The 25,048-nt window shown below is 52.8% G+C and overlaps 10 protein-coding genes across 14 annotated transcripts; 7 read left to right on the forward strand and 3 right to left on the reverse strand.

Moving 5' to 3' along the window:
- Positions 1 to 160: 160 nt before the first annotated feature.
- Positions 161 to 755, forward strand: H257_06777 (hypothetical protein; the record flags this gene model as incomplete). The annotated part of the gene is made up of 4 exons (XM_009832133.1): positions 161 to 274; positions 332 to 430; positions 476 to 574; positions 624 to 755. 4 exons carry the CDS (start codon positions 161 to 163, stop codon positions 753 to 755), a joined length of 444 nt encoding a protein of 147 aa, XP_009830435.1.
- A 123-nt stretch (positions 756 to 878) lies between these two features.
- H257_06778 (hypothetical protein) lies at positions 879 to 2,464 on the forward strand (the record flags this gene model as incomplete). The annotated part of the gene is made up of 5 exons (XM_009832134.1): positions 879 to 1,019; positions 1,060 to 1,110; positions 1,157 to 1,341; positions 1,389 to 1,533; positions 1,580 to 2,464. 5 exons carry the CDS (start codon positions 879 to 881, stop codon positions 2,462 to 2,464), a joined length of 1,407 nt encoding a protein of 468 aa, XP_009830436.1.
- A 1,183-nt stretch (positions 2,465 to 3,647) lies between these two features.
- On the reverse strand, positions 3,648 to 4,754 carry H257_06779 (hypothetical protein). Its single transcript, XM_009832135.1, has 2 exons — positions 4,597 to 4,754; positions 3,648 to 4,525 (listed from the first exon to the last, which is right to left on the reverse strand). The coding sequence occupies exons 1-2, from the start codon at positions 4,746 to 4,748 to the stop codon at positions 3,745 to 3,747; spliced, it is 933 nt and encodes a 310-aa protein (XP_009830437.1). The 5' UTR covers positions 4,749 to 4,754; the 3' UTR covers positions 3,648 to 3,744.
- Positions 4,755 to 4,988: 234 nt separating this feature from the next.
- On the forward strand, positions 4,989 to 6,563 carry H257_06780. 2 transcript variants are annotated; one of them, XM_009832137.1, is made up of 6 exons: positions 4,989 to 5,163; positions 5,217 to 5,334; positions 5,396 to 5,583; positions 5,629 to 5,685; positions 5,731 to 5,818; positions 5,867 to 6,563. In XM_009832137.1, exons 1-6 carry the CDS (start codon positions 5,036 to 5,038, stop codon positions 6,500 to 6,502), a joined length of 1,215 nt encoding a protein of 404 aa, XP_009830439.1. In that variant the 5' UTR covers positions 4,989 to 5,035; the 3' UTR covers positions 6,503 to 6,563. The 2 variants fall into 2 exon arrangements, with proteins under 2 accessions (XP_009830439.1, XP_009830438.1); XM_009832136.1 differs by having other exon boundaries at positions 5,396 to 5,685.
- Positions 6,564 to 6,624: 61 nt separating this feature from the next.
- On the reverse strand, positions 6,625 to 7,797 carry H257_06781 (hypothetical protein). 4 transcript variants are annotated; one of them, XM_009832139.1, is made up of 6 exons: positions 7,566 to 7,797; positions 7,292 to 7,520; positions 7,155 to 7,244; positions 7,039 to 7,107; positions 6,903 to 6,980; positions 6,625 to 6,842 (listed from the first exon to the last, which is right to left on the reverse strand). In XM_009832139.1, the coding sequence occupies exons 1-6, from the start codon at positions 7,758 to 7,760 to the stop codon at positions 6,727 to 6,729; spliced, it is 777 nt and encodes a 258-aa protein (XP_009830441.1). In that variant the 5' UTR covers positions 7,761 to 7,797; the 3' UTR covers positions 6,625 to 6,726. The 4 variants fall into 4 exon arrangements, with proteins under 4 accessions (XP_009830441.1, XP_009830440.1, XP_009830443.1 ...); XM_009832138.1 differs by having other exon boundaries at positions 6,625 to 6,980; XM_009832141.1 differs by having other exon boundaries at positions 6,903 to 7,107.
- A 452-nt stretch (positions 7,798 to 8,249) lies between these two features.
- Positions 8,250 to 12,600, forward strand: H257_06782 (hypothetical protein). The gene is made up of 8 exons (XM_009832142.1): positions 8,250 to 8,602; positions 8,663 to 8,784; positions 8,834 to 9,581; positions 10,021 to 10,426; positions 10,479 to 10,528; positions 10,614 to 11,630; positions 11,683 to 12,034; positions 12,078 to 12,600. The coding sequence occupies exons 1-8, from the start codon at positions 8,267 to 8,269 to the stop codon at positions 12,290 to 12,292; spliced, it is 3,246 nt and encodes a 1,081-aa protein (XP_009830444.1). The 5' UTR covers positions 8,250 to 8,266; the 3' UTR covers positions 12,293 to 12,600.
- H257_06783 (hypothetical protein) lies at positions 12,013 to 13,867 on the reverse strand. The gene is made up of 6 exons (XM_009832143.1): positions 13,402 to 13,867; positions 13,260 to 13,358; positions 13,128 to 13,190; positions 13,039 to 13,074; positions 12,743 to 12,988; positions 12,013 to 12,605 (listed from the first exon to the last, which is right to left on the reverse strand). The coding sequence occupies exons 1-6, from the start codon at positions 13,567 to 13,569 to the stop codon at positions 12,324 to 12,326; spliced, it is 894 nt and encodes a 297-aa protein (XP_009830445.1). The 5' UTR covers positions 13,570 to 13,867; the 3' UTR covers positions 12,013 to 12,323.
- A 509-nt stretch (positions 13,868 to 14,376) lies between these two features.
- On the forward strand, positions 14,377 to 17,173 carry H257_06784 (hypothetical protein). Its single transcript, XM_009832144.1, has 5 exons — positions 14,377 to 15,351; positions 15,452 to 15,765; positions 15,817 to 16,135; positions 16,186 to 16,830; positions 16,889 to 17,173. Exons 1-5 carry the CDS (start codon positions 14,473 to 14,475, stop codon positions 17,135 to 17,137), a joined length of 2,406 nt encoding a protein of 801 aa, XP_009830446.1. The 5' UTR covers positions 14,377 to 14,472; the 3' UTR covers positions 17,138 to 17,173.
- Positions 17,174 to 17,247: 74 nt separating this feature from the next.
- On the forward strand, positions 17,248 to 18,899 carry H257_06785 (hypothetical protein). The gene is made up of 2 exons (XM_009832145.1): positions 17,248 to 17,545; positions 17,666 to 18,899. Exons 1-2 carry the CDS (start codon positions 17,362 to 17,364, stop codon positions 18,844 to 18,846), a joined length of 1,365 nt encoding a protein of 454 aa, XP_009830447.1. The 5' UTR covers positions 17,248 to 17,361; the 3' UTR covers positions 18,847 to 18,899.
- Positions 18,900 to 19,176: 277 nt separating this feature from the next.
- Positions 19,177 to 23,540, forward strand: H257_06786 (hypothetical protein). The gene is made up of 4 exons (XM_009832146.1): positions 19,177 to 20,382; positions 20,434 to 20,749; positions 21,468 to 21,769; positions 21,849 to 23,540. Exons 1-4 carry the CDS (start codon positions 19,237 to 19,239, stop codon positions 23,400 to 23,402), a joined length of 3,318 nt encoding a protein of 1,105 aa, XP_009830448.1. The 5' UTR covers positions 19,177 to 19,236; the 3' UTR covers positions 23,403 to 23,540.
- The last annotated feature ends 1,508 nt before the right edge of the window (positions 23,541 to 25,048 follow it).

The raw sequence follows: 25,048 nt of genomic DNA on the forward strand, positions 1-25,048 counted from the left end.
CTCGTGATATGTGTGTCATTAAGGTGCTCAATAGGACTCCCTACCATCAACAGCCCCCTCCGTGTAGCCATCGATGATCCGCGATAGAATCATCCACAGCTTGAGATGACAGTTCCAGTAGTACATTGGTCGATGTAACTGTCGTTAATCCACCATTCTCATGAGATGGAAGCACCATGCATTGTGGGACGCAGTGTACGCGGACGACTACCCGCGGGTCCAACGACTCCTGGAGACACCGTCAGGAGCAGAGAGCGTGAATGTACCGCACGGGGTGTGTCGTCGCCATGGAGGGGCATGCAGACATTTACGAGAAAGAGGGTTGTTGTAGGTGTGGAGCAACACAGCCGTGCATGTGGCAGTGCAACGCGGGAATCGAAGGATTCTCAACATCCTTGTCGTGTTCAAAGGCGACGTCAATGCAATCAACGTACGTAACCCATCAAAGCCACCTACCTTCACCATGGTAACATAGATCAACGGCACCACGCCGCTGCATATCGCCGTCGAGACGCGGAATCACGACCTTGTTCAGTACCTCCTGGAATGCGATGCCAAACCAAACAAACGTAATGTACGTACGTGCGTCTCTTTTAGACGCATTGTAACATCGGACACACTAGTTCACGCGAAAGTCGCCGCTCGAGTTGGCGAGGGTCATGATGGACAAGGACATGGCCAAGATGCTGCAGGAAAAGCATAACTTAGACATGGGGCGCAGGTCATCGACCGCCGACTTGGCGGCAATGTCCTGACAAGCAGTTTATTATATTTCGTACAATCCCATACGTTAATCCATATGATAATTATTGAATTGAAGTTTAAAATACACCCGGATATATGATATAAAGGCCAGAGCGAAGTTTTGCGTAGTTACAATGAGCGCGCTGCTAACGAAGCGGGGTCGGCCGTCCGATGGCCCCGACTCATTGGGTCCCAGCGCAGGGCAAAAGTCACGTCAGTTGGAGCCAGACAGCGAAGACGGCATGCTGATCAACACACGATGGACCCCGGAGCAGGTACCGCTCGTCCCAACGTGATGTCCTCAGATTTGAGCAGGATGAACTCTTGCGCGAGGCCATCGACGCATTTGGCAGCAAGAACTGGAAGGTAGGACATATGTTGTGGACTGCATGGACTGATGAAACGGACAAAGGCGATCGCGGATCGAGTGCCAGGGCGCAACCATGCCCAGTGTTTGCAACGATGGAACAAGGTGCTCAAGCCCGGCCTCATCAAGGGTCATTGGGCGGCCGACGAAGACGACCTTCTCATCCAACTCGTGCAAGCATCCACCACCGTAAGCTGGGGCGAACTCTCGAAATTGATCGATGGGCGCACGTACGACCATACTTCCGTCGGACGTCGTCAATAACGTCGACAATTAGGGCGAAGCAGTGCCGCGAGCGGTGGAAGAACCATTTGGATCCGTCAATCAACAAAGGATCGTACTCGTCTGAAGAGGACATGCTCCTCACGGCGGCGTACGCAGAGCTCGGAAACCGCTGGACCCAGATCGCCGATCGCATGCCGGTATGGTATGTTGATATGTCGACCAATCGTCCTTACATGTTGACAGGGACGCACGGAGGATTCAGTGAAAATGCGGTGGAAAGTGCTCCATCCCCATTCCAAACCCCCAACCAAGCAAGGCCGCCCGCCGCTGATGACGCATCATGCCAAGTCCACTGCATCTTCTCCTGCATCCCCCGCGACTCGACACAGTAGCAACAATCCTCGCCATGTTCCCCAGCTATCCTTTGCACCCGTACAAGCAACGCCTGGCGGCGCGTTCACAGACACCCCTCGTCATCTCCACCAGCGGTATCCCGAGGACGAACCACACTTTGCTCATCATCATCCCGACCCGTCAGCATTGGATCCGGACGCGGCAGACCTCATGTCTCGGCGCGCGTCGTCCATGTTTGAAAGTTTCAAGGAGCGGGACAGTTCACTGCTGAGTTTTGCCAGCGTCAAGGCCGAAGACTGGGAATTCTTCCGCGAATTGGTCCTGAGCGACCACTTTGCCCAGGCGATGCCCGCGGCGCCCGTGGAAATGGTGTCCATCTTCGATTCCTTCAAAGACACTAGCATGACGGATGCCGAGTTCCGGCAGCTGGTCGGCGTGATTGAAAACCCCGACGCGATCATGGACTTTATCCACGAAACGTATGCGTCCGTCAACGAAGATGGCGGTTGTCCGGCGTACATACCGTCCCAGTTGCTGTCGGATCAGTTGGACACTCGGCTGGTGCTTGGCGACTACGAACGATCGCCAGAGGTGCCGCGGGAGTTTTCAGAACCAACGACGTTTGGGTCGTACGGGAGGAGACATGTCCTACACACGGAAAGCCTGCACGCGCATGTAGATCGCACCGCCAGTGGTTTCGATGGCGATGATGACGATCATGATGATGATGATGACGCCTTGTTGCAACCGTTCCACGTCTACAAGCGCCGCTAGCCACTATCTGTACATGCGAAAACGGAACACGATTACATTTAACATTACTATTGTACTTTCGAATGTTGTGGCGTGGTTTCTCGTTGGAATTTAAATCGATTTGATTGGCTACTTCAGATGAGCTCAAAGTTATTAGCCAATCAAACCCATTTCTCAATCAGATCGATTGTGGATTGGTTTGGTCGGAGCGATTCGATTGCCCCAAATTTGTATTGTGCTTTTCACTGAACTTTGGACTTCGCAGTCGAAACTTCAAAGCGATTTCGAATGTATTTTCCATGTTTTCCCCGACTGATTTTACCCAATCCGAAGCGACAGGGCACGAGACTGGTAAAATCTCTGGAATGGAGTGATGTGATTGGCTTAAGACATTCATAATCTCTTTGTTTAGGCTATTCGATCGCCTCCCCAGTCCAATGTAGTGTTGAATACACAATATCAAATCGACAATACAGTACGAGTACTAGTATACTAGTATACACTCGTCATCGTGAATTGTTAGACAGGTACTAACTACCGTACGTTGTAAGTACTACGTAAGTTAGTTAGTTAGTAGTATGTACTACGTCGTACTGCAGTACTCATTGTACTACGAACGTATGAATACGATCGTACGCGTATTTGCAGTGAAAATGGACCAATGCCCAAAGTAGGGTTTGATCGTGTACCCCCGTTCAAAGTGGCGCCAATTAAGCGGTCATGTATCGATTTTAACGTCAAAAGGGTGAGTCTGGATATATACGTATAGTATGAAAAAACACGCCAAAATTGTCGATATATTGGCAATTTCTATCAAATCGCCGCAAAGTGAAAATTCCTCTGGATCCAACATTTGGAGGGTTAAAAAAGTGCTTTTTCTATTTTCGCCAAAACAAAAATAGAAAAAGCACGTCGAGGGACTTGTTTTTACTCACAATATGTAACTGATTCTCTCGAAAAATCTGTTTGAAAATCCAGACAGTCACACAACCACATTCTTCTATCCTTCAAATGTCCCAATTCTGTCAAACCTTCGCTGCGACATTTGGTTGGCTACCAAATAATCCGCAGAAAGGACATGGATAATAAATAGTACGAAACGTGTAGCCAATCAACAAAGAGAACTTTCTGAATCCATCCGTCCGGATAGAAAACACCATTTGTCGTCCGGATGACATGCAACCTCGCAACAACAAATATAAATCATCACGTCGCGAACAACGTTCCCTCGTTGAATATGCTGTGGAAAGATATTATACTCGCAGTACATAAGTGGGAGTGTGTGGATCTTCTTATATGTGTCATTGGGCCAAGTGGTCGATTTGGTTGTCGACACAGGACGAGATGAGTCCGTCGATGTCGTCGTTGTTGAGAAATGAAGTGTTGTTGAGGAAACTCAACCCGGCGTTGCTCGTGTTGGACGTGGTCGACGACAGTTTCGTGAGCGATTTTTTGAGGGTCGTCTTGTTCTCGAGCATCGCATCGAACTCCTGCATGCTGATATTGAAGCTGCGACGAATGGCTTCTTCGTCGTGGGGCCCAAACGACGCAAACAAAGAGTCGATCAGCGCTTCTTCGTCCACGGTCGGGTTGTGTTCGATCTTCTTGAGTGTGTTCAAGAACGAGTCGGTCAGTTGGAACGACCCAGCGAGAGGCCGCGCCGCCGTCGTTGGGGGAGGAGCAGTGTAGTCCCAATCTGTCACGTGCGGTCGCTTGGAAGGGGCCGCGGTGGAATCGTCCACAGCTAACTCGTCCAGCATGGAAATCACGTCCGACCCCATTACGTTCGACATCTGTCGCGGCCGGGTCATCGGCATCTCGACAACACGACGTTGTGGAGGCGGCGTCGGTGCTGAACGAGTCGTCGCTTTCGACCGATCCAATCGATGCGGGTGCATAGTCTTCCAGCGCAACTTGACATCGTGCTCTGATCGCCCTGGCAATCGCTTGGCAATTTCGGTCCACCGATTGCCCAGTTCTTCGTACGCGTTTTCGAGAGCGATTTCTTCATCCGTCGTGAACGCCGACTTGATCAACGACGGATCTAAATGGTTGCGCCACCTGTCCCGACACTGCTTGGACCTACACACCAATACATCCGATGACTCATCGTGGACATGCACACATGACGTGTGTCGGTGGTTTGAACGTACGATCGTCCAGGCACGCCTTCCGCAATCTTGGACCATGACTCTGAGTGCGACTGTTCCACGCGACTGCGCAGGAGCTGATCCTCCATCGCCGTCCACGAGCCCATGATTTTGTTCATCGTTGCCTGCGGTAAAAGTAACTCTGGCGCCAGCATTCCCAATTTTCCTGTCCTCGATTCTGACCAATCAAATGCGTTCATCATCGCTGTTGAAATGCACAGCTTTCATTGGCTAAAATATATATATCACGCCAATTTTGGACGGCCAATCACTCTCGTGGAGGACATGCATTCCCATTTAAGAATTCGACACTTTTCTCGTGGGTATTTCGACTACGCTGTACAAATCTGTCACCGGTTACCCTTGCAGCGACCAATCAAAAACAAGCACCTGCACTGCGATTGGTTTAAAAGATGACCCATCTGATCAATAGTTTAGCTGAATGGATTGGCCAAGTGACGGGAGAGGAGCCAGCACCGAGTTGCCGAGTTGGATGCACACAGTCAGACTTGGATCAACCCAAATGGCAACCCAACAGAATGGCACGAGCTTCGACCTGTTGCAGCCCACGTACAATGATAACTTGGTCATGAACGGAGCGATGACACACGCGATGCATGTAGGAAACGAAGGTTTAGCGAGCCGGCGGAAGCCGTGGTAGGCACGGCGGGCAAGTGGACCTTGGCCGAAGACACGGCGCTTCGTGCGGCCGTCGAGCAAAATGGGAATGAAAACTGGAAGGTTCGCGAAACATCTTGAGAGAGTCCATGTTGATGCTCACGTCCTCACGTACCACGACCAGGCGATCGCGGACCTTGTACCCGGGCGCAACCATTCGCAATGCCTGCAACGTTGGAACAAAGTGCTGAAACCCGGTCTGATCAAGGGCACGTGGTCCCAAGATGAGGACGCGCTCTTGAGGCAACAGATTCAGATCCATGGCGACCAAGAATCATGGGTCAAGGTGGCCGAAGGCGTCCCCGGTCGCACGTACGTTGCCGAAATGTCATCTCGACGTTCCAACCAGGTTTGTAGGACAAAGCAGTGCCGCGAGCGTTGGCGGAACCACTTGGCCCCGTCCATCAACCGAAAGTACACACGTCGAAACCCCATGATTCGTTAACGAGTTTTCTATAGTCAATTTTCACCGGCCGAGTTGGCGCTGTTGGAGTTTGTGTACAATAAGATTGGCAACCGGTGGACGTTGGTGGCCAAGTTGCTTCCGGTACAAACGAATAGTGACTATGGTCGAGTTATGACGTGGCACGTGCAGGGACGAGCGGAAGACGACATCAAGAAAAAGTGGAGGCAACTACACCCCAAGCAAGAAAAGAAGCGCGCGGGTCGGCTGCCCAAGCTCGACATTACCGAGCTCATGGATTCAATCAAGGTCGAGATCAGCCTTGGGAGACTGCCACGTATGGACTGGATCTACACACTGCACTTGGACAACAACTTTTCATTGGACGACGACGACGACAAGGAGTCGCTGTACAGCGACACGAGCAGCAGCACCCACGGAGCGGACGCGCCATTCCGGCCGCCGTTCTTGTCCAAGAAGAAGAAGCTCGAGTGGGGCCAAATGTCGTTGGAAATCCTCACGCAGCTCGTGCTCACGGCGTCGTTCCGACAGCTCAATCTGGACGACATGGACGAAACCACCAACTTCAACACACACTCCAACTGGATCATGAACATGGAGGACGACCCGGTCGTCGCGCGGGTACTCAACTCGTTCCGTGCCGACTCGTCGAACGGCGTCGAGGGCATCCTGCAGGATCTGGACGCGGACGACATGAACCATTTGATTGGCGTTGCGAATGCGGCCGCCCAGCAGCAGCAGCAACAGCAGCAGCAACAGCAGCAGCAGCCTCCGTCACAACCGTCCAATCAGTTGTTCCACGAATGATCGTCCTTTGAGAGTGTGTGTGCTTTACAATAATACATGGCAACGATGGTGTACGTACTGGGTTTTGTATTCGAGGTTGAGACTGGCTTAGACAATAACATGGACGCACGAGGTCGTGGAAAGTGACGTGTAAGTAAACTGCACTACTATTAATATATCATACGTAGTACTAGTTAGTCGTACAGCTACGCAAGATGATCAAGCTTGGTTCCGTTAATGAGTGGTTACTCGACTGGCGGCGGTACTGCAAGCGCGCCAGGAACTGGAAAGTCAAAGTCAGGGCCAAAGTTAGCACTCACAGTGCCAGGGCCGTAGATGGAGACACAGGGAAAGTACTCGGCTATGGCAAAACAAGTGTATATATGTCGTACAGGTTCCAGTGGTGTGAGTGATGTCGTACCGAAAGGTAGGTTGTCAAAGGCAATGCCTTGGTCCTTGCCATTCACAAAGAAGCGAATGTACGAATTCTCGTCCGCGCCTACGAGTACACATTACTATGAGGCCACATGGGGCTCAACTTCATGGACAGAACGAACGTCGTGGTGACGAGACATGGGCCAGCAAGTCGCTCGACTGTTTAACCAGAGACGGTGGAACGAACCGACCTAGTGATGTACCTGTTATCTTTGGAATGATCAAGCACGTATTGTACCCGGGAGAGATGGAGCGACGGTGTCCACGCTTTTGTCTTCGCTCGAGTCCCCATTCACACAGATCATGGCACCCACAGTGTCACCCACTCCTACGTGATGTCAGTATCCAAGATGCGCTAATAAGGAAGCGAGGTACCAAAGCTGTCGCCGTAGGGACCACTGCGTTTGCTTTTGTGCATCGTTTCGCCCCCAATGTCTCGATATCCATAGCTGTGTTCGTCAAATCCAACTGGCGCGTTGATGTCGGCCTTCTTTGTGCCCCATCCCACGCGAACATGGTAGGCTTCGATTGCTCCGAGAAGCTTCAATTCAAAGTAATACGTGCCTCGCGTCACACATGCATTTGTCCTTGCCATGCAGAAGCCCTACGAGCGTCCCCTGAGCCCTTGAACCCTTGTCTCATCGCGTACCTTGGTTCCCGACACGGTCACGCCGTCGTCGCCAAAAAGAAGAAGTGGTCCTTTGTCCAGCCAGCGCACCAACGTAGAACACTTCACATTGTCCTTTGGTGGCGTTCCTGGAACTGCATCGTCCTTCGTTTCATCAAGTCGAAGCCGCTTCGTCGGCGTGTTGTCGTCCGGGTGCCGTGGTATAGTCGTCGCCATGAAGGTATATCCGGATACGTATAAATGAGATCAGTTTACCGTACAGTTTGCGAGACTGCCAAAAATCTCGCAAACATACGTTTTCTTTTGTAATAATAATAGAAGTCGAAAAATCAATCTTGGTCCACAAACCAAAATATATGCAAATTAATACGTCATAGCCTCTATAAATTGATATTTCCAGGACGAAATGAATTTGGGTTTGCCCCAAAATTCTTCTATCCGGAAGAATTTGACGAGCGTATTTTCGTTTGCGAGATTTTTGGCAGTCATCCAGTGACATTCTTCTTACTGTTAATAGCACGGTGAACCAGATGGGTATAAAACACGTAACAAACAGGGCGGGCTCAGAATTAGACTTGTTTTTTGTATGTAATGTCATCGTGTCGAGATAATATGCAATAGAATACCATGTTGATACAAATACCTAGTGTATTAAAATGGTTGGTTTGGTGTCTCGGACGTCCTTTATTCAAAAACGGTTTTGCAGGTTCAACCATTTTGGGATGGGCGCGCAGATTGCTCGCGAGGACCGCCGCGAGAGCGTCGATGGATCGCAAGTGTCGGCGGGAGAGCCACGGGGAAACGGCTTGTTCAGCTTCACCGGCAACCTCAATGCAGAAACGTCGTCGACACAAGGATCGCGCTTTGTGATCGGCGTGTGTGCGATGGACAAGAAGGCGAATTCCAAACCGATGACCGAAATCTTGTCGCGGTTGCCGAGGCACACGTTCTCCATTGTCCTGTTTGGAGATGACATGATACTCAATCACCCTGTGGAAGACTGGCCGCTTTGTGATGCCTTGATTGCGTTCTTCTCCACAGGATTCCCATTGGAAAAGGTACGACAACGATCTTCACGCGTCTGTCCAGGCTTTAATGGCGCTGTTGGGACTATCCAGGCGATGGAATACGTCGAACTGCGTCAACCGATCGTCGTCAACGACTTGTCCAAGCAGAACCTGCTCATGGACCGGCGCGACGTATACCGCGTGCTGAAGGACCATGATATCCCGACCCCACGGTCTGTTCTCGCGAAGCATCGTAAGACATCGTCTGATCTTGCCGTGTAGCCACATCTTTGTCAATCGAGACCGGTACGATGGAGACAACGACGGCCACGGACTAGACGAAGCGAACTTCATCGAGAGCGACGACTACGTCGAGTTGAACGGCGTGCGCATCCACAAGCCGTTCGTCGAAAAGCCCGTCAACGGCGAAAACCACAATATTTACATCTATTACCCGACCAATGCCGGCGGTGGATGCAAGCACTTGTTCCGCAAGATTGGCAATCGGTCATCCGAGTTTCATCCGAACGTGATCAACGTCCGTCGCGAGCCGGGGCAGTCGTACATTTACGAAGAGTTCATCTCGACCCAGGGCACCGACGTCAAGGTATACACAGTCGGGCCCAACTACGCGCACGCAGAAGCGCGCAAGTCGCCCGTGCTGGACGGCAAAGTCATGCGCGACGCCGTGGGCAAGGAGATTCGGTACCCCGTGATCCTCTCGACGCATGAAAAGGAGATCGCGTACAAAGTGTGCCGCGCGTTCGGCCAGACCGTGTGCGGATTCGACATCCTTCGCGTCGGCAACGAATCGTACGTGTGCGACGTGAACGGGTGGAGTTTTGTGAAGAACTCGCCCAAGTACTACGACGACTGCTCGGTGCTGCTCCGCCAATTCCTCGAGCGCGCGCTGGCGGGGTTTGCCGACCCGTACGAAAGCATGCACTCCCCCACGGACCGGCTTCTCGGCAACAGTTCGTCCATGTCGCTACTGGACATGGGGGAACGCAGTGGCGCCGACCACGGCGAGGTAGTATTGTGTTTCTTTTCCCCAAATGTTTGGTTGTCTTTTGTGCTGATTCTTTGCCAAATCCCAATATCGATCGATCGATTTTCGTGGTACTGTGAATTTTGTATGTAAAAAAGTGTCCTGTGGTGATTGGTGGTATCACACTAATTGAAGTCACACACTAATTTGACATTGATGATGGTGGTTTCCTGCAACCTGATTGGCTACATCCTTCTGCCGATGATATTTGTGTCCATATATTTTTGGTTGTGTCGATTCTTTATTCTCCATGTCACTCGCTCCAGTTTAGAATATAAACGACGTTGGTCGGGGGAACAAGATATGACACCATGTTGCGTTGAATTTCAGCTTTCTTTCAATATATATTTCCACCATGAGCGGATATATTTCACGTAATAACCAGTGTCTCTCATGTTGCTTGTGTGTGGGTTGGTTGTAGGATGGACGGCCGTCGGAAATGCACTCGCCTGGGTTCCACGATCCACTGGACAACGAAGGCCAGGAAGAAGAGCTGCGATGTGTGCTAGCCGTGATTCGACATGGCGATCGCACCCCCAAGCAAAAGATGAAAATGCTCGTGACGCACCGTCGGTTTCTCGCGTTTTACGAAGACCGCGTGGGCCAAGGCAAGAAGAAGGATTTGAAGATCAAGACCATCAAAGATCTGGAAGAACTGTTGGCCGTGAGCAAGCAAATGATCGACCAACCAGCCCACAACGACGAGTTGGAGAAGGACCAGTTCAAGGGCATTTGTACCCTGCGCGACGTGCTCGAACGATGGCAGCTGTGCGGGATCAACCGGAAAGTCCAAATGAAACCTCGCGCGTGGACCCACGACGACCAAAGTACGACTCCCCATGGTGTTGTCGTAGGTGGATTGTGATCCTGTCGAGTTAGATGACGATGCGAAAGAAGAAGAAGAAGAAACTGACGGATCGCTCAATAAGGTTGTACACACATACATCTCTTCGTTATGGGGCCATCCATATATACGTATGTACTGTATGTGATCATCCTGAAAATTGCTTGTAGAAATGTCGAGTGACCCAGTTGCTTGTGATCGTCAAATGGGGCGGAGACCTGACCCATTCCGGCATCCAGCAAGCCGAGTCCCTTGGCCAGCATTTTCGTCAGATCATGTACCCCGGCGGAGACGGAGGGCTGCTTCGCCTGCATTCGACGTACCGCCACGACTTGAAGATCTACACGAGCGACGAAGGGCGCGTTCAAAAGACGGCAGCGTCGTTTGCCAAGGGTCTGTTGGAATTGGAAGGCGACATCGTGCCCATCTTGGTGAGTTTGGTGCTCAAGTCGAAAGACGCCGACTCGATGCTGGACCAGTCGGGATCGTCGGCGCAGGAGATGATCTTGCAAGTGAAAGAGCGCCTGCACAACATTTTGCATCGAGGGGACGACTGCGGACTCCTCCGGACCAACTCGTCGTCTCGGTTGGTGCGCAGTGTCGCCGCGGCGTTGGACGTGGTGGAGCAACCCATGAAGAAGATGGAACGTATGCACAAGTTGCTCAATTCGTTAAAGGAACAGCTGACGACATTTCTCGACAACGACGCCACGGAGAAGGCTGAAAACGCGATCACCGCCACGGCATTCGAACGTGAGCAGCTCGCGTGGGCGTACAAACCGCCGTCGCTGGAGCGCCAAGGATCCGAGACGAGCGTTGTGTCGTGTTTGGAGCCAGTGGCCGACGCGACCGAGCACCGGTCGACTGTGAGTTCGGCAGGCGCGCGGCCGAAGAAACCGGCCGAGCACATGGCCAACAAGACGCACACCAGGTCCAGCATGGACCCGTCGTCCAAGAAGAAAAGGGAGCCGTGTGGCCGGGAAACCCTCGAGATGATGCGCGAGCGATGGGCCAAGCTGTACCGCGATTTTTACTCCAAGAAGCACAACACGTACGACTTGTCCAAGATCCCCGACATCCACGACTGCATCCGATACGACGCCATGCACAACGCGCACTTGTACCTCAGTGGCATTCGCGAACTGCTCGACATCTCGGCGTCCCTAGCCCACGCGCTGGTACCCCAGGTACTAGTCGAATCTTTCTACGAAAGAAAACACTATATATATATGTATGTAGGAGTACGGCATTGACGTGCACGAAAAGCTTCACATTGGCACCAACATGTGTCGGTCTTTGCTCAAGAAAGTTCGCGACGACTTGGATTTGGCCCGCGGGTTCAACATCACCCATCGACTCAACCCGACGTTTGCCACGACTGACCACCTCATCAAGTCAGCGCACCGGTCGGTTCGCACCCGGCTGTACTTTACCAGCGAATCCCACCTCCACACATTGCTCAACGTTTTGCGGCACAGTGTCACAGGCCAAGACGAGAACGCTCCCGTGAGTCGGGAAGCTGTGAAATTCGTCGAGGACATTCCAGAGCTGTGCTACATGACGCACATTGTCGTGCGAGTGTTTGAGCGAGGTGGGTTCGTACACTCGTAATCATGTCTGAATTCTTGGTGTAGGGGGCTATCATAGCTTAGATCCGCATCGATTCCGCGTCGAGTTGTCGCTGTCCCCTGGCGCCACTGGCGACCCCCTGACCGAATTCTCCCCGAAAGAGCCGCTGTCGGTGGCGCCATTGAAGGTCATATCTCGAGAAGGCCTGACATGCCAAGAGTTCCAGGACTACATTTGCAGCGTGATTGCCTTTGGAAACTCCAAGCCACAGCCAGAATAACACACAAAGTCACAAAATGCGATTGAATACGTCATTGGTTGTCGTGGGTTGTTTCCGGTTGTTCCATGGGGCACTGACTCATGTCTCGCTTGATGGTGGGGGACGGAGGCGGTGGCTCACACGCTTCCGGCTGGCGACTCTGGGGCATGGTCGACTCAAAATGCGAAATCTCGTCGTCCTTGGACTTCAAGTGCACGAACTCTTCCTTGCCAGTGTCCAAGTGCACGATTTCTTTGTTCAGTTCTTCCGACTGCTCAAAGTACGTGATTTCGCGGTGGGCAAACTCGCCCGTGGTCGATTCCATGTGGATGATCTATGTATATATTATATATAATCATGAATTAATATATATATATATATATATATATTAAATAATCACGAATTAATATATATATATATTATATATAATCATGAATTAATATATATATGTGTGACATGGTCGGAGCCTACCTCGTGCTGGTGTTTTTCCTTTTCAATCAAATGTTGAGGGTTGCCGTCGTCGTCGATCTTGGTGTATTCGACAATGCGCTCTTGGATTGTAATTTCGCGCTTTTTCCAAAGGCCTGGCGTTAGGACACGAGTTGCCGCCCCTGCTACTTGTGGTTTTGTGAGGGTTGTTAGGAGCGCTAGCTGATTTTCCTTAAGGGGCGACCGTTGGTTGTTGTTGCTTGGGGGCGGAGGCACTTCGTGGGAGTTCTACAACATATTATAACTCGACAGGACAAACGAGCTGCTGCGAAACGTACCACGACCGGACTTTGTTGCGATGGGGTTTCACATCTCTACAGGAAGGTATTATGATATGGCAAACTGGACGGCTAGAACGACTACGTACTGGAAGCGACGGCGACGCATATTGGAGGAATCGTAAAAAGTCGGCGTACCCCACGCGGTTGTCCTGAGATGCAAAGTCATTCATACCAATGGAAATGTCAATTCACAAAAGATTTTGGGGTAGCCGTCGTACCGCTTGAACGTTGAAGAGCCTGATGAGGGCGTCTTTGCGCGGCAGTGGGATCTGCAAATAGGCGCACAAGGCATCGCAATCCATGTAGTCGACGCCTGTCTAATGCAGGTTGACGTGATTGGCATTGGGCTGATGGGCGTACCGAACTGTCGTGGCGACACAGCCCTTGAAACTGCTGCGCTAGCGTCTTGGACTCTGAGTGGCGAAGGTTGAACGCTTTCATAGCCACAAAGCACTGCAACTTCTTGGCCCCTGGAAGCGCTTCCACGGATCCTCCAGCTCCCATATCGACGTTATTTGGCAACAACATACCTGCCTCCAACGCGCCTATTATTAGCCTCGAGTTGAACTACACTACCCAGAGCATGCGCTCTTGAGCTAGAGGTGTATGACAGCAATTGCTATACCGTTTTCAATAATGGCTACAGCCGTAAGACCGTACTCGTTCGTAATGCATCGTTGCTAAACCTCTGTCTAGACGTCATTTCTGTGGTGCAAGAGGTGTCTTGTCCTCGCTTTGAAGGTTAATATATCATAATATATATAGGCCTGACGAGGTGCTGACAATGTAGGCCACCATTTTTAGACAGTGGACAACAAGGACTAACAATTCAACAATGCACCCAATGCTTCATTGCAGAGAGACCCAATGTGACCATCACATTCTTGAGAAATCAATCGTACTACGAATGGTGGTAGATTTCGTGGAATGACCCCTGGCGATTGTATTGCGATCTTTTGAAACCGTCGCTGACGAAAGTAACGCCTACTTCTAAACCAGATATACACCATCTTATTGGTACGTACGTACTACCGGTGTTACAGTATCAAGGCTTCCTTCCGCATCCATTCGTCGGGGCATTCAACACTACTCAACTGCATATTCGATTTCCTGTCCGCCTGACCTGTCCTCTTGCTGCCTGCAAAGCCTAGGCTTGGAGTAATTTGTGCCATTGGAATGCATGTCAATGTGAAACGGTGTTTCGTGTCGCATACTGAAGAAACGGTTCACGTAGATCATACTATTAATAGTACGTCAATTTGATTGGGCTAAAATTCTCATATGTAAAGTGTATATTCACACCATATAATCAAATGTGAGAGGTGTACTGATGACTTCACTGCGAGATCCGATACTGTAACGGCGACCTGTCAGTTGTGACCCTTCGTCAATCTAACCACCGCCTTAGCTCCGCACAGTTGGCCTGTTAATATGTCCTCCGACACACCACCACCTTCGGAGCCTCTGAAAGTGACATTCCTGCCTCGCGGGGGCTGCATCGTGTCAACTTCCATTGGGCCAGTGCAGTATGGGATCCCGCCGGAAACCATCAAGGACTCGATGGTGCTGGGGCTTCCCGTGCCCATGTATTTTGTCGTACCTTCAGAACCATTCACAAAGACGCTGGGCAGCAACATGGGTGTAAACGTGGCCGAGTTTGAGTTCCCAGCCTACTGCAACTTCTTCTTCAAACGACAAAGTGTCAACTTGATCGTGGCGTCACAGGACGCGGAAGACCGCATACGGCGGGTGTTTCAAGAAACGCTGTTTGGCCCCCAACAAATCGACATCGAGCACGACTTTCCCGTGTCCGCCCCGCCTTCGTCGTACCCTGATCTGCCCGCCGAACTCGGCTACTTTCGCAAGTTTGGCAACACACTTATCTCCCTCGACATGTTGCTCAAGTTCACGCACTTCAACGCCCAAAACGTGGCCACTATCACGGCCGGCGACAACAAAGTCACGATCCAAAAGCTCAACGGCGAGTTTGTCTTTACGGACCACACGACCAACGGCACGGCCATCGTCGAGGACTTTGTCCGGCTGCCCGCGGCGCCGCCAGCCCAGATCCTCGACGAGGCGTTCTACCCGCCAGTATTTGGGGTCACGGTGCTGGGCAACTCGCACGGGTTCGACCCATCCGGTCGCACGTCTGGCTACGTGCTGTGGATCAACCGACGAGGGATCATGATCGACCCGCCGCCGTTTTCGAGCTCCATCCTCATCGCCAACAACATCCCGCCACTCATGATTGACGGTGTGATCGTCACCCATTGCCACGCCGACCACGACGCCGGCACGTTCCAAAAGGTCGGTTGAATGGGCTGTCTGCTTGTTTGGTTTAGAGGCTGGGAATACGACGGGATTGTGTGCTAGTAGAGGAGGACAAGGAGTCTTATCTTGGTTGTAGATCTTGCAAGAAGGCCGGGTGTCGCTGATCACGACGAGCACGATTTACCACTCATTTCTACGCAAGTACTCGGCCCTTTCTGGCTTTGACGAGTCGTTTCTCAAGCGTGTGCTCACGTTTCGACGGGTGCGAATCAACGACCCGACCAACATTCGCGGCGCGACCTTTCGCTTCTTCTACTCGCTGCACTCGATTCCGTGCGTCGGGTTTGAAGTCACGTACGGGTCCAAACGTATCGTGTTCTCCGGCGACCACCTCAACGACGTCGACCGGATCCAAGCGCTGCGCGACGAAGGCGTGCTCTCCACCACCCGGTACATTCCACATACCCCCCCACAGATTCTGCCTCTGACTGTGCCCTATAGGTGCAACGAACTCCTCGCATTTCCGTGGGATTGTGACGTGATCTTGCACGAGGCGGGGGTGCCGCCAATCCACACGCCGATGAAGACGCTTATGGCCCTGGACGAGTCGATTCGGTCGCGAATGTATGTCGTGCACACGGCTGCCAAGGACATTCCGGCCAACTCGGGGCTTCGCGCGGCCCCCGAAGGCGTGCAGAACACGATCATTGTGCCGACAGAGCTGCCCGAAAGTGCGTCGACCATGGAAGTGTTGGACTTGATTCGTAAAATCGACATTTTTGGCGACTTGACGCTCAACGACGCGTACGAAGTCATCCAGGTACGTTCAAGGATGTATGGAGAAGGCGGCGATTTGACTTCGTGGCGTAGATGGCAAAACGCGTAACGTTTTCAAAGGCTGAAACCGTCCAGCAAGCTGGGCAACCCACCGACAAGTTTTACATTGTGATCGCAGGCGAAGCGCAATGCCATTTCCCCCCCGAGCACGCGCCGCCAAACGTGCCGTCGGGGTCGACTCGGAAACGGCTGACCAACATCCCCCGGTCCAAGAAATACGTGGCGGGCAACTACTTTGACCTGCAGTACCTCCTTACGCCGCACTCCAAGGCGGGGTGCAGCATTATGGCTAACTCGACGCTATCACTGCTTCAGTTTAACGCCGTCGACTTCAACTGGTTCCTTCGAGGAACGGCCGTGTTTGAGCGCATCCAAAAGCTTATCGACACGCGGCACAACTTTGCATGGGACACCATTGGCGACAACTCGTTCTTCCAAAAGCTTACCGAGATGCAGCGCACCCAGCTCGAGCTCATCGTGACGAGGTGGGAGGTGCGCCAGAACTACGTCGTGTGGCACCCCGACGAAGCGTGCGACATCGCCGTGTGGGTCGCTACGGGTGAGTTCGTGCTCAAGACGTGGGCGAAACCCCCCGCCGCCGAGAATACCCACAGCGAGCCGGGCGCCGAAACCGTGCACACGGCCACGCCGCTGCGGAAACGAAAGGGCTCGATCAATGTAAGCTCTGTTGTCCCATTGGTGACGATGTACTGACAAGAGTATGATGATGTTGCAGCGGGTACTACCCATCGACGCGCTGTCGAGCGGCAAGACGTCCGAGTGTGTGCATACCGTGTTCCGCAGAGGCGCTTTCGTGGGGAATGTGGACGCTCTTTTTCATAAAGACGACTGCGAGTTTGGGTCGGAGCTCGTGGCCAAGACTGAAGGCGTGCTGTTCATGGTCAAGAAGCCCGAGTTCCGGTTCTTTCTGTTTGAGAACCCCGGCATCCTCATGGCGCTCAATGCCAAGACGTCGGTCGTGTAGTTAGAATGATGGTTAACATGTCGTGATATCTGCGTAGTACCGCGTTCGAGGGTGATGTGTATTTTAGGAGCAGTTTCGTCATGGGGGTCCAAATTTAGCCCAAACCAAACCATCAAGTCACTTCCAACCACGTAGAAAGTTCATCTCGTCAGTCGTAGCAGCCTCTCGAATCGTTCCGTGAACCCCCCCGCCGCCGCCTATCGTTCTCGTCATAGTCGAACGAGATGGTGAAGGAGGCAGCGGATCCATGCGCCACCCCTGGTACCGCCGCGTCCCCCAAGCCAAAGTGGCCACTCAGTCAGGTCGAGTGCCTCCTGCGGGAGAAAATCCTCGAGCGTACCAAACTGCACGATGGCAAGTTTGTCTACCAGCAAGCGTATCGTCTCTTGGAAGTGAACCGCGGCAAAGGTAGTGCCGTTGTATGATGATCACACCCTCCCCCCTTCTCCCCCTTCACCCCCACTTTCTATCGTCATCCCCGATTCGTATGTTTTCGTCGTCCTGCACTTCACCATGTGCTTTATCCAGGCATTGACGTGGCCTCGTTTCGACACGCGATCAAAGTGACGTTGGCGCTGGACGTCGACGACGCCGACATCTTGGCGCTGTTCCAAAAGTACGACGAGGACGGCAACGGCACGATCGAGCTGTACGAGTTCATCGACAGGGTGCTGCCCCAGGACTACGACCCAGACGTGCAGTCGTGGATCGAAAAGAGTGTCGAGCGGTGCGAGGCACAGCAAGACGCGATGCGCGAGGCCGACCGCAAGGCGTTTCTCGGCGGGCGGACGTTCCAGGACGCGTACAACAGCCACCTCACCGTGGACGAACTGCGCGCGGACATTTCATGCAAGTTGCAACAGCGGATTCCCAAATGCATCGACCGCCTGCGCAGCGCGTTCAAGCTGCTCCACAGCGGCGCCGACGCGCCCATGTCCCCGCTGGACTTTCGACAGAGCCTCCGCACCACGCTCGGGATTGCGCTGACCGAATCGCAAACCCACGGCCTTCTCCAGGGGTATATACACCCCGGCGACGGCTCCGTGGACGTCCAAGCGCTGCTGCAGAACATGTTCCAGACTGAAAACAAAGTCCAGCCCACGGATCTAGTGGACGGGTTGTTTGACGACGACGACGCGGTGCTCACGGAAGCCGCCAACCATTATGGCAAGCGACACATTGTGCCCGGCAAGGGCGAGCCAGTGCCCGAGCGGTACCAGAAGCGTGTGCACGGGTACTTTCGCACCAAGAACAAACACACGAACCCGTTGCGCCTGCAGAAACCACTGCCCCCCCGACGCCGCGCCACGACCAAGTTCCAAGTGCCGGCAGTTGCGACTAAGTTGCGCCACACCGCCCCCCTGACCGGACTGCTTCCGGTGCAGCCGTCCAAACAAAAGCCGGCCATGGCCCGGTCGTTCTGGGCGCGGATAAAACCAGCGCTGTCAGCTCGACCTGAGCCCGCCCCACCGGGGGACAGTTCCAGTGCAACGAAGGTGACGACAAGACGACCGTCGCCCCGGCTGATCGCCCCCGTCCGCGTGGGGCCCCACCCAACCGATGCGTTGGCCCACGCTATCGACAAATTGCATGTGGGGTACGAAGCGCCTCGGGTCGCAGTGAGCCACCAGCTGCAGCTGTCGGCCGTGCCATACAAGTCCAACAAACCCAACTGGCGCATCAGCGAAAACACGTTTTCATGTCGATAAACGGAATTAATATTGTCATTCTTTTACCCCAAATGTAAAGCACTTTTGTGTTGATTCTTTGCCAAATCTATCTTTGTCCTGACTTTTGTAAAGATCGCCCAGTGTCACACTACTTCAAGCCACACACTATTATAGTTCAATGTTGCATAGGTTGAAGAGTGGATTTGATTGGCTACTTGATTCGTGATCTGGGTATTGATTGGTCAATCGATGGCCGGTTCAACTTATATGCAAATTGAGGACTTTTCGATAAATGGGCTATTTTGAGCGAAACGTTTCACTATAGTTTTCGTGATTTATCCTTCGACATTCAATTTTCAACCAATCAGACGCGTCCAACTAACCTGCCCACTTCGTCGAGCATTCTGCGGCGAGGATAATTGCAGAGCCATGTCGGTGAGGGGAATCAGCGGCGATGCGCACTTCTTCGAGGAGAGTGTCAACATGGAGCGGATCAAGAAGTTGCTCGACAACAAGACAGGCACGGCGGGCGTGTCGGAGAAACTGCAAGCGATGAAGACGCTCTTGGCCATGATCTCCAAGGGCGAAGACGTGTCGCTGTTCTTTGCGGACGTGGTCAAAAACGTCATCGTCAACTCGGTGGAAGTCAAGAAGATGGTGTACATGTACCTCGTGCACTACGCAGACGCGAACGCGCAGTGTCGCGAGCTCGCGTTGCTCTCGATCAACTCGTTCCAGAAAGATCTCGCCGACCCGAACCAGCTCATCCGCGCGTTGGCGCTCCGCGTCATGACGAGCATTCGCGTGCGGGACATTCTTCAGATCCAGCTGATTGCGATCCGCAAATGCGCGGGCGACTCATCTCCTTACGTGCGCAAGTGTGCCGCGAACGCGTTGAGCAAGGTGCACTTGATGGACAGTACGGACCAGAAGGAAGTGCTGGCGGAAATCATCTCGCTCCTGCTCGCCGATTCCAGCACGATGGTGCTCGGTAGCGCCGTGCAGGCCCTCAACGAGATCTGCCCCGACCGCATGGACCTGCTGCATCCCGCGTTCCGCAAGTTGTGCCACCTCCTCGCCGACATTGACGAGTGGGGCCAAGCCGTCGTGATCCACGTGCTGACGCGGTACTGCCGTCAACAATTTCAAAGCCCCAAACAGGAAGACACTCTCCCTTCCAAGCAAGGGAATGCCGCCGTGAAGGAGCTGTTTCCCAAACGCAAGGTGAAGAAGGGCTTCTACTCGGACGAAGAGGACGATCCCAAAGCCAAGTCGTACAGTTCCAACGGGCCCAAGACATCAAATCCATTCCATCTCGGTACCTCGAGCGGCGGCGGCGGCTTTGGCGCGTCCAAGGAACATGTGCCATCCATCGGGTCAGTGTTCCGCTCGAACGACGTTGCGTCCGGCATTGGCGGCGGCGAAGAGCTGGACGAGGACCACCGTCTGCTTCTCCGGTCGTCGATTCCCCTGCTCAAGTCGCGCAACTCGGCCGTGGTGCTCGCAGTCTCGACTTTGCACTACTACTGCGGGACCCAAAGCTCCGCGACGTGTACCTTGTTGGGGAAATCGCTGGTGGGTTATTCGTGTAGAGTTGACAACTAATAGAACATGGGGTGGGTGTAGGTTCGCATCATGCGCAACCAGCGAGAGATTCAGTTTGTGGTACTGTCGGTGATCGCGTCCATGGCGGCGGCGCGCCCCGACATGTTTTTGCCGTTTCTGCAAGACTTTTTTGTGCGCGCCACCGACCCGAGCTACTCGCGGCAGCTCAAACTCAACATCTTGACGGCTTTGGTCACAGAAGACACGGTCGCGACCATCCTGCGCGAGTTCCAGGCGTATGTCCGCCATGTGGACAAGGGCTTTGTGACCATGACGGTGCGCGCGCTCGGCCGTGTCGCCGATGCGATGCCGTCTGTCTCTGAAAAGTGCCTGAAAGGTATACATATATATATCATCATTCTGTCTCTCCAAACGCTGTATCTATATATATATATATATATATATATATATTGGTGATGACTTTTCCCAAAAGTTGGGCTTTTGTGCTGAGTCGCCAAATTTATCGATTCGATCGATTGTTCTTTGACGTTTGGATGTAAAAATGATCCATATGGTCACACTAATTGAAGTGACAACACACTAATTCGATGTTGAATATTAGCCCAAGAGTGGATAATTTGATTGGCTACTTGATTCGTGATGTGGGTTTTGATTGGTCGATTTTCGATTGTCTACCGATTTGGTGCTTCTGCTCATTCGATTGAGCACCCACCCCCCACTCAATGTCGAATCTTGACAATATATATATATATATATATAGTGGTGACTTTTGTTGACTATTGTGGAGGGATTCGATATTTCTATTGTTCCAGATATCCGAATCGACGCAATGGGTTTATCGAATTTTAAGTGGATCTGATTGGCTCTTTCAGTAAAAACAAGGCATTATTCAGCCAATCAACCCCACCTGCGTGGTTTATGTATCATCGAAACCAAACCACGAGGCAAAGTGAAAATCCCCCATGGATATTAATTATGGAGGGGTTTCGCCTCATCACACACGATTTGTCGTCATATACACACTAATTGCATGGTGATTATTGCCTTTTCTACTTTCGTAAGAACCATCACTCTTGACTTGTGGACATGCGCAGGTCTGATGCGTCTGGTGCGGTCCGTCCACGAGCAAGTGGTCGCCGAGAGCGTGGTGGTGATCCGCCAGCTGCTGCAGCAACAGCAGCACGCCACGTCATCGTCGTCATCACTGGCCAACAACGCCAAGGTCGTGCGGTCGCTGGCCGCCATGCTCGTGTCAGGCCGCGTGACGTCGCCGTTGGCGCGTGCGTCCATCGTGTGGATGTTGGGCGAGTTCGCGGCCGACGACCCCATCTCCCGCGAGTCGTTGCGATGTTTGTGCACTTCGTTTCCGGACGAAGCCGCCGACGTCAAGATGCAGGTAAGTAGGTACCTACCTACGCATGTGTGAACCCCTGTGACGACGATGCTGGGACCAACGAATACAAATGTGGCTCTAGTTGCTGAATCTGGCCGTGAAATTGGCGCTCCAGGCCCCGGGCCACACCAACACGCAGCTGTGCTTGCAGTACGTGGTCGAGCTGAGCAAGTTTGACCTGGATTATGACATCCGCGACCGCGCGCGACTCGTCCGGGCGGCGCTCAACCAGACGGCGCTCCATCCGCACACGATCTTTTTGGGCAAGAAGCCGGCGCCGCTGATCGGCGCCTCGCACGACCAAGCGGCCAGTCGGTTCACACTCGGGTCGTTGTCGGAGATTGTGCACCACAGCGTCACGGGGTACGTGCCGCTGCCGGCGTGGCGTGTGGAGAAGGTGGACAAGCGGCTGCGCGACGCGGTGGCGGACCTGCCGCCGTCGACGCGGGATGTCGTGGCGCGTAGTAGCAGCACAAAGAGCTCGTCCAAGAAGGGGTCGGCCAAGAAGACCGGGGGGTTCTACAGCTCCAGCGACGACGATGAAAGTGAAGAGAGTAGCGACGAAGACGAGAGTGAGGATGAGAGTGAGGACGAGAGCGAAGAAGAAGAAGAGAGCGAAGAAGAAGAAGAGAGTGAAGAGGAAGAGAGTGAAGAGGAGAGTGAAGAGGAGAGTGAAGAGGAGAGCGAGCCGCTGCCGCCCCCAAAGCCCAAGAAGAAATCGTCCAAGGCTGTTGCCGCCGTCATGACGCCGCCGCCCAAACGCGCCGCTGCGCCATCCTCGCCAGCGTTTCTAGATCCGTTTGATTTCTTGACGACGCCATCCTCGGGCACGCACATCAACTCATCGAGCATGCTGGCGGACCTGTCCAACCTCACGATGAGCGCCGCGGCGCCGACGAACCGATCGGTGCTCGTGTCCGACCCTGACGGCGTCGAGGTCGAGTACACGTACCTCCGGACACCGTCCATGTACTCGCCGCACATGAACGTGGTGCAGTGCTACATCTCGAATCACTCGACGACGCCGTTGGCGCGCATCCGCGTGAGCGTCGACGCCAAGACGGCCAAGCGCGTGATTCCGTTCCCAGAGGTGCCCGTCGTGTACCCCGGGAGTTCGTCCATGGTCCAGCTGCACGTCGACTTTCGCGGAGTGCTCCAAGGTGTCCGAGTGACTGTGCACGCTGGGTTTGCCCAGCAATCTGACGACGACGACGACCAAGACGGCGGTATCCAAGGCGAGCTGGTGCCGACGATCGGCGAGCTGCTTCACCCGTTTCACGTGAGTACAGACCAGTTTGTCCAGCTGTGGCAGCAGCACCAGACGCCGCTCGTGGTCGAGTCGCGGCTGTTCTTGGCCACGACGTTGGGGGTGCTCATCCAGCAGCTCACGCACGCGTTGAACTTGAGCCACATCAATACGCACCAGTTGCAACCGTTTCAGCACCAGCAGCAGCAGTCGCCGCCCCCCGTGCAGCTGGTCGGAAAGGTCCGCTCGGACAAGGACGTGTGGATGCTCGCGACGATTGAGGTGAACTTGGCGGTCGGCAGCGTGCGGATTCAGGTGGCGCAGACGACGCCCCAGTTGCCGCAGGCGCTGCTGGACGCCATGGCCGACTTGATTGCACACTCGAAATAAGCATATATATCGAACGCCGTACATTCTCTATTGTCGAGTCGATTCGAAATTGATCGAATAAGTACCAAATCGGCAGACAATCGATATACGACCAATCAAAACCCAGATCAAGAATCAAGTACCCAATCAAATTATCCACTGGGAGACTTCCAAAACCGTCACAAACTTCTTTGAGTCGACGATTTTCATCCGGAATTATAATTCAATTCACCCGTACTTCTTTGCTGAGACGCAAATAGAGTCTCAGCAAAGAAGTACGCAAGGCGACTCAAATTATAACTTACAAAATTTATACCATACTATAAACAAATACAGTACCTTCATTGTGTTTGATGAAGTGGTGTGTTGACGGGGGGGACTCGGACGCCGACGATGACCAAGCGCACGGATGGCACTCAAGGAGCGTCATTACTTGACCTCGCCATCCCTCATCGCAAACAAACGAACCTGTGGACAACCATGTACGCCGCCCGCGACCGAAGCACGTTCATCACGTCACGTGATGAACGGTGGCGTACATGCTTGATCCCGACACGTTTGACCTCTTGCTCGCCTTCTTAAGCACTACTTAGCTCACCATCTCAATGGAAGTGGAGGAAGACCACCAAAGATCAACATATCAACGAAGCACTTTCGCTGATGTTGCACTTCTACAGTGCACCATGCGAAGTCAAAACACTCTGTGTTACTACTTATCAAGCAATTTACTGTTAGTAAATACAGCTAGCATACACTGATCGAACTTCTCGCGCCGTTCATGCATCTCAAGCCGCTGGGTTTGGAATGCTGCATCAGTGATGCAGCATTCCGAAAATGGAGGAGCGTGATACAGCATCACGCTCCTCCATTTTCATAACAAAGCCAATTAATGCAGCACCATGCGTAACGTAAGCGACCAATCTAAGGTGCACGGACCAATTGAAGGTGCATTTCAAACAGCCAATCACTGGCCTGAAAAATTTCGCGGCAAAACCTGCATAATACGATGTCCTGACCATGTCAGTGTTGATTTGGCGCCGACATGGGCCGACCACGTGGTCGGTACAAGCCCAAGGAGCTGGACGCTGCCACACAGCGCGTGCTGGATGGTACGAAGGGAAACGTAGTCGCTCAAGACACTGCATTGTAGGGCCAGCTTTGCAGAGACGCTGGGCTTGATGCCTTTGCCTGATGACAGATTAGGTCTACTTCGGAGGAGGTAGTAGTATAATACCGAAACAAGTTTGGCTGTCCAGTTCATTTGGTTGCATGTCATGTTTGCTTGAAATTCGGACATGTCACCCTAGAGGCATCGACCGTATAATGGTATATCCTGTCTCTGTCTAATATTTTCCTTCCAACATTTAATACCCTATCCCTGCAAAAAATATGCATCTTTCGATAATTTGTTTAAGATAAAAAATGCACCTTCAATTGGTCCTCTCAATATCAGTGAATCTGCTTAGAAAATCTGATTTAACGATGTCAAAAGCAAATGAAACTCGATAGATTGGACGGAGTCTGACAGCCTGCTATCTCAGCTTCACAGAGCACAATTTGGAATTTCCGTCCGATTCCTCAGGGCAGAGCTACGAGATTTTTACCACGACGCGATGAAAAAGTGTGCTTAGATTGGTCCCTTACGTTACCGGATTCCTTGCGTTGCC

Source organism: Aphanomyces astaci (genome assembly GCF_000520075.1).
Source record: "Aphanomyces astaci strain APO3 unplaced genomic scaffold supercont1.13, whole genome shotgun sequence".
NCBI lineage: Eukaryota > Oomycota > Saprolegniomycetes > Saprolegniales > Verrucalvaceae > Aphanomyces > Aphanomyces astaci.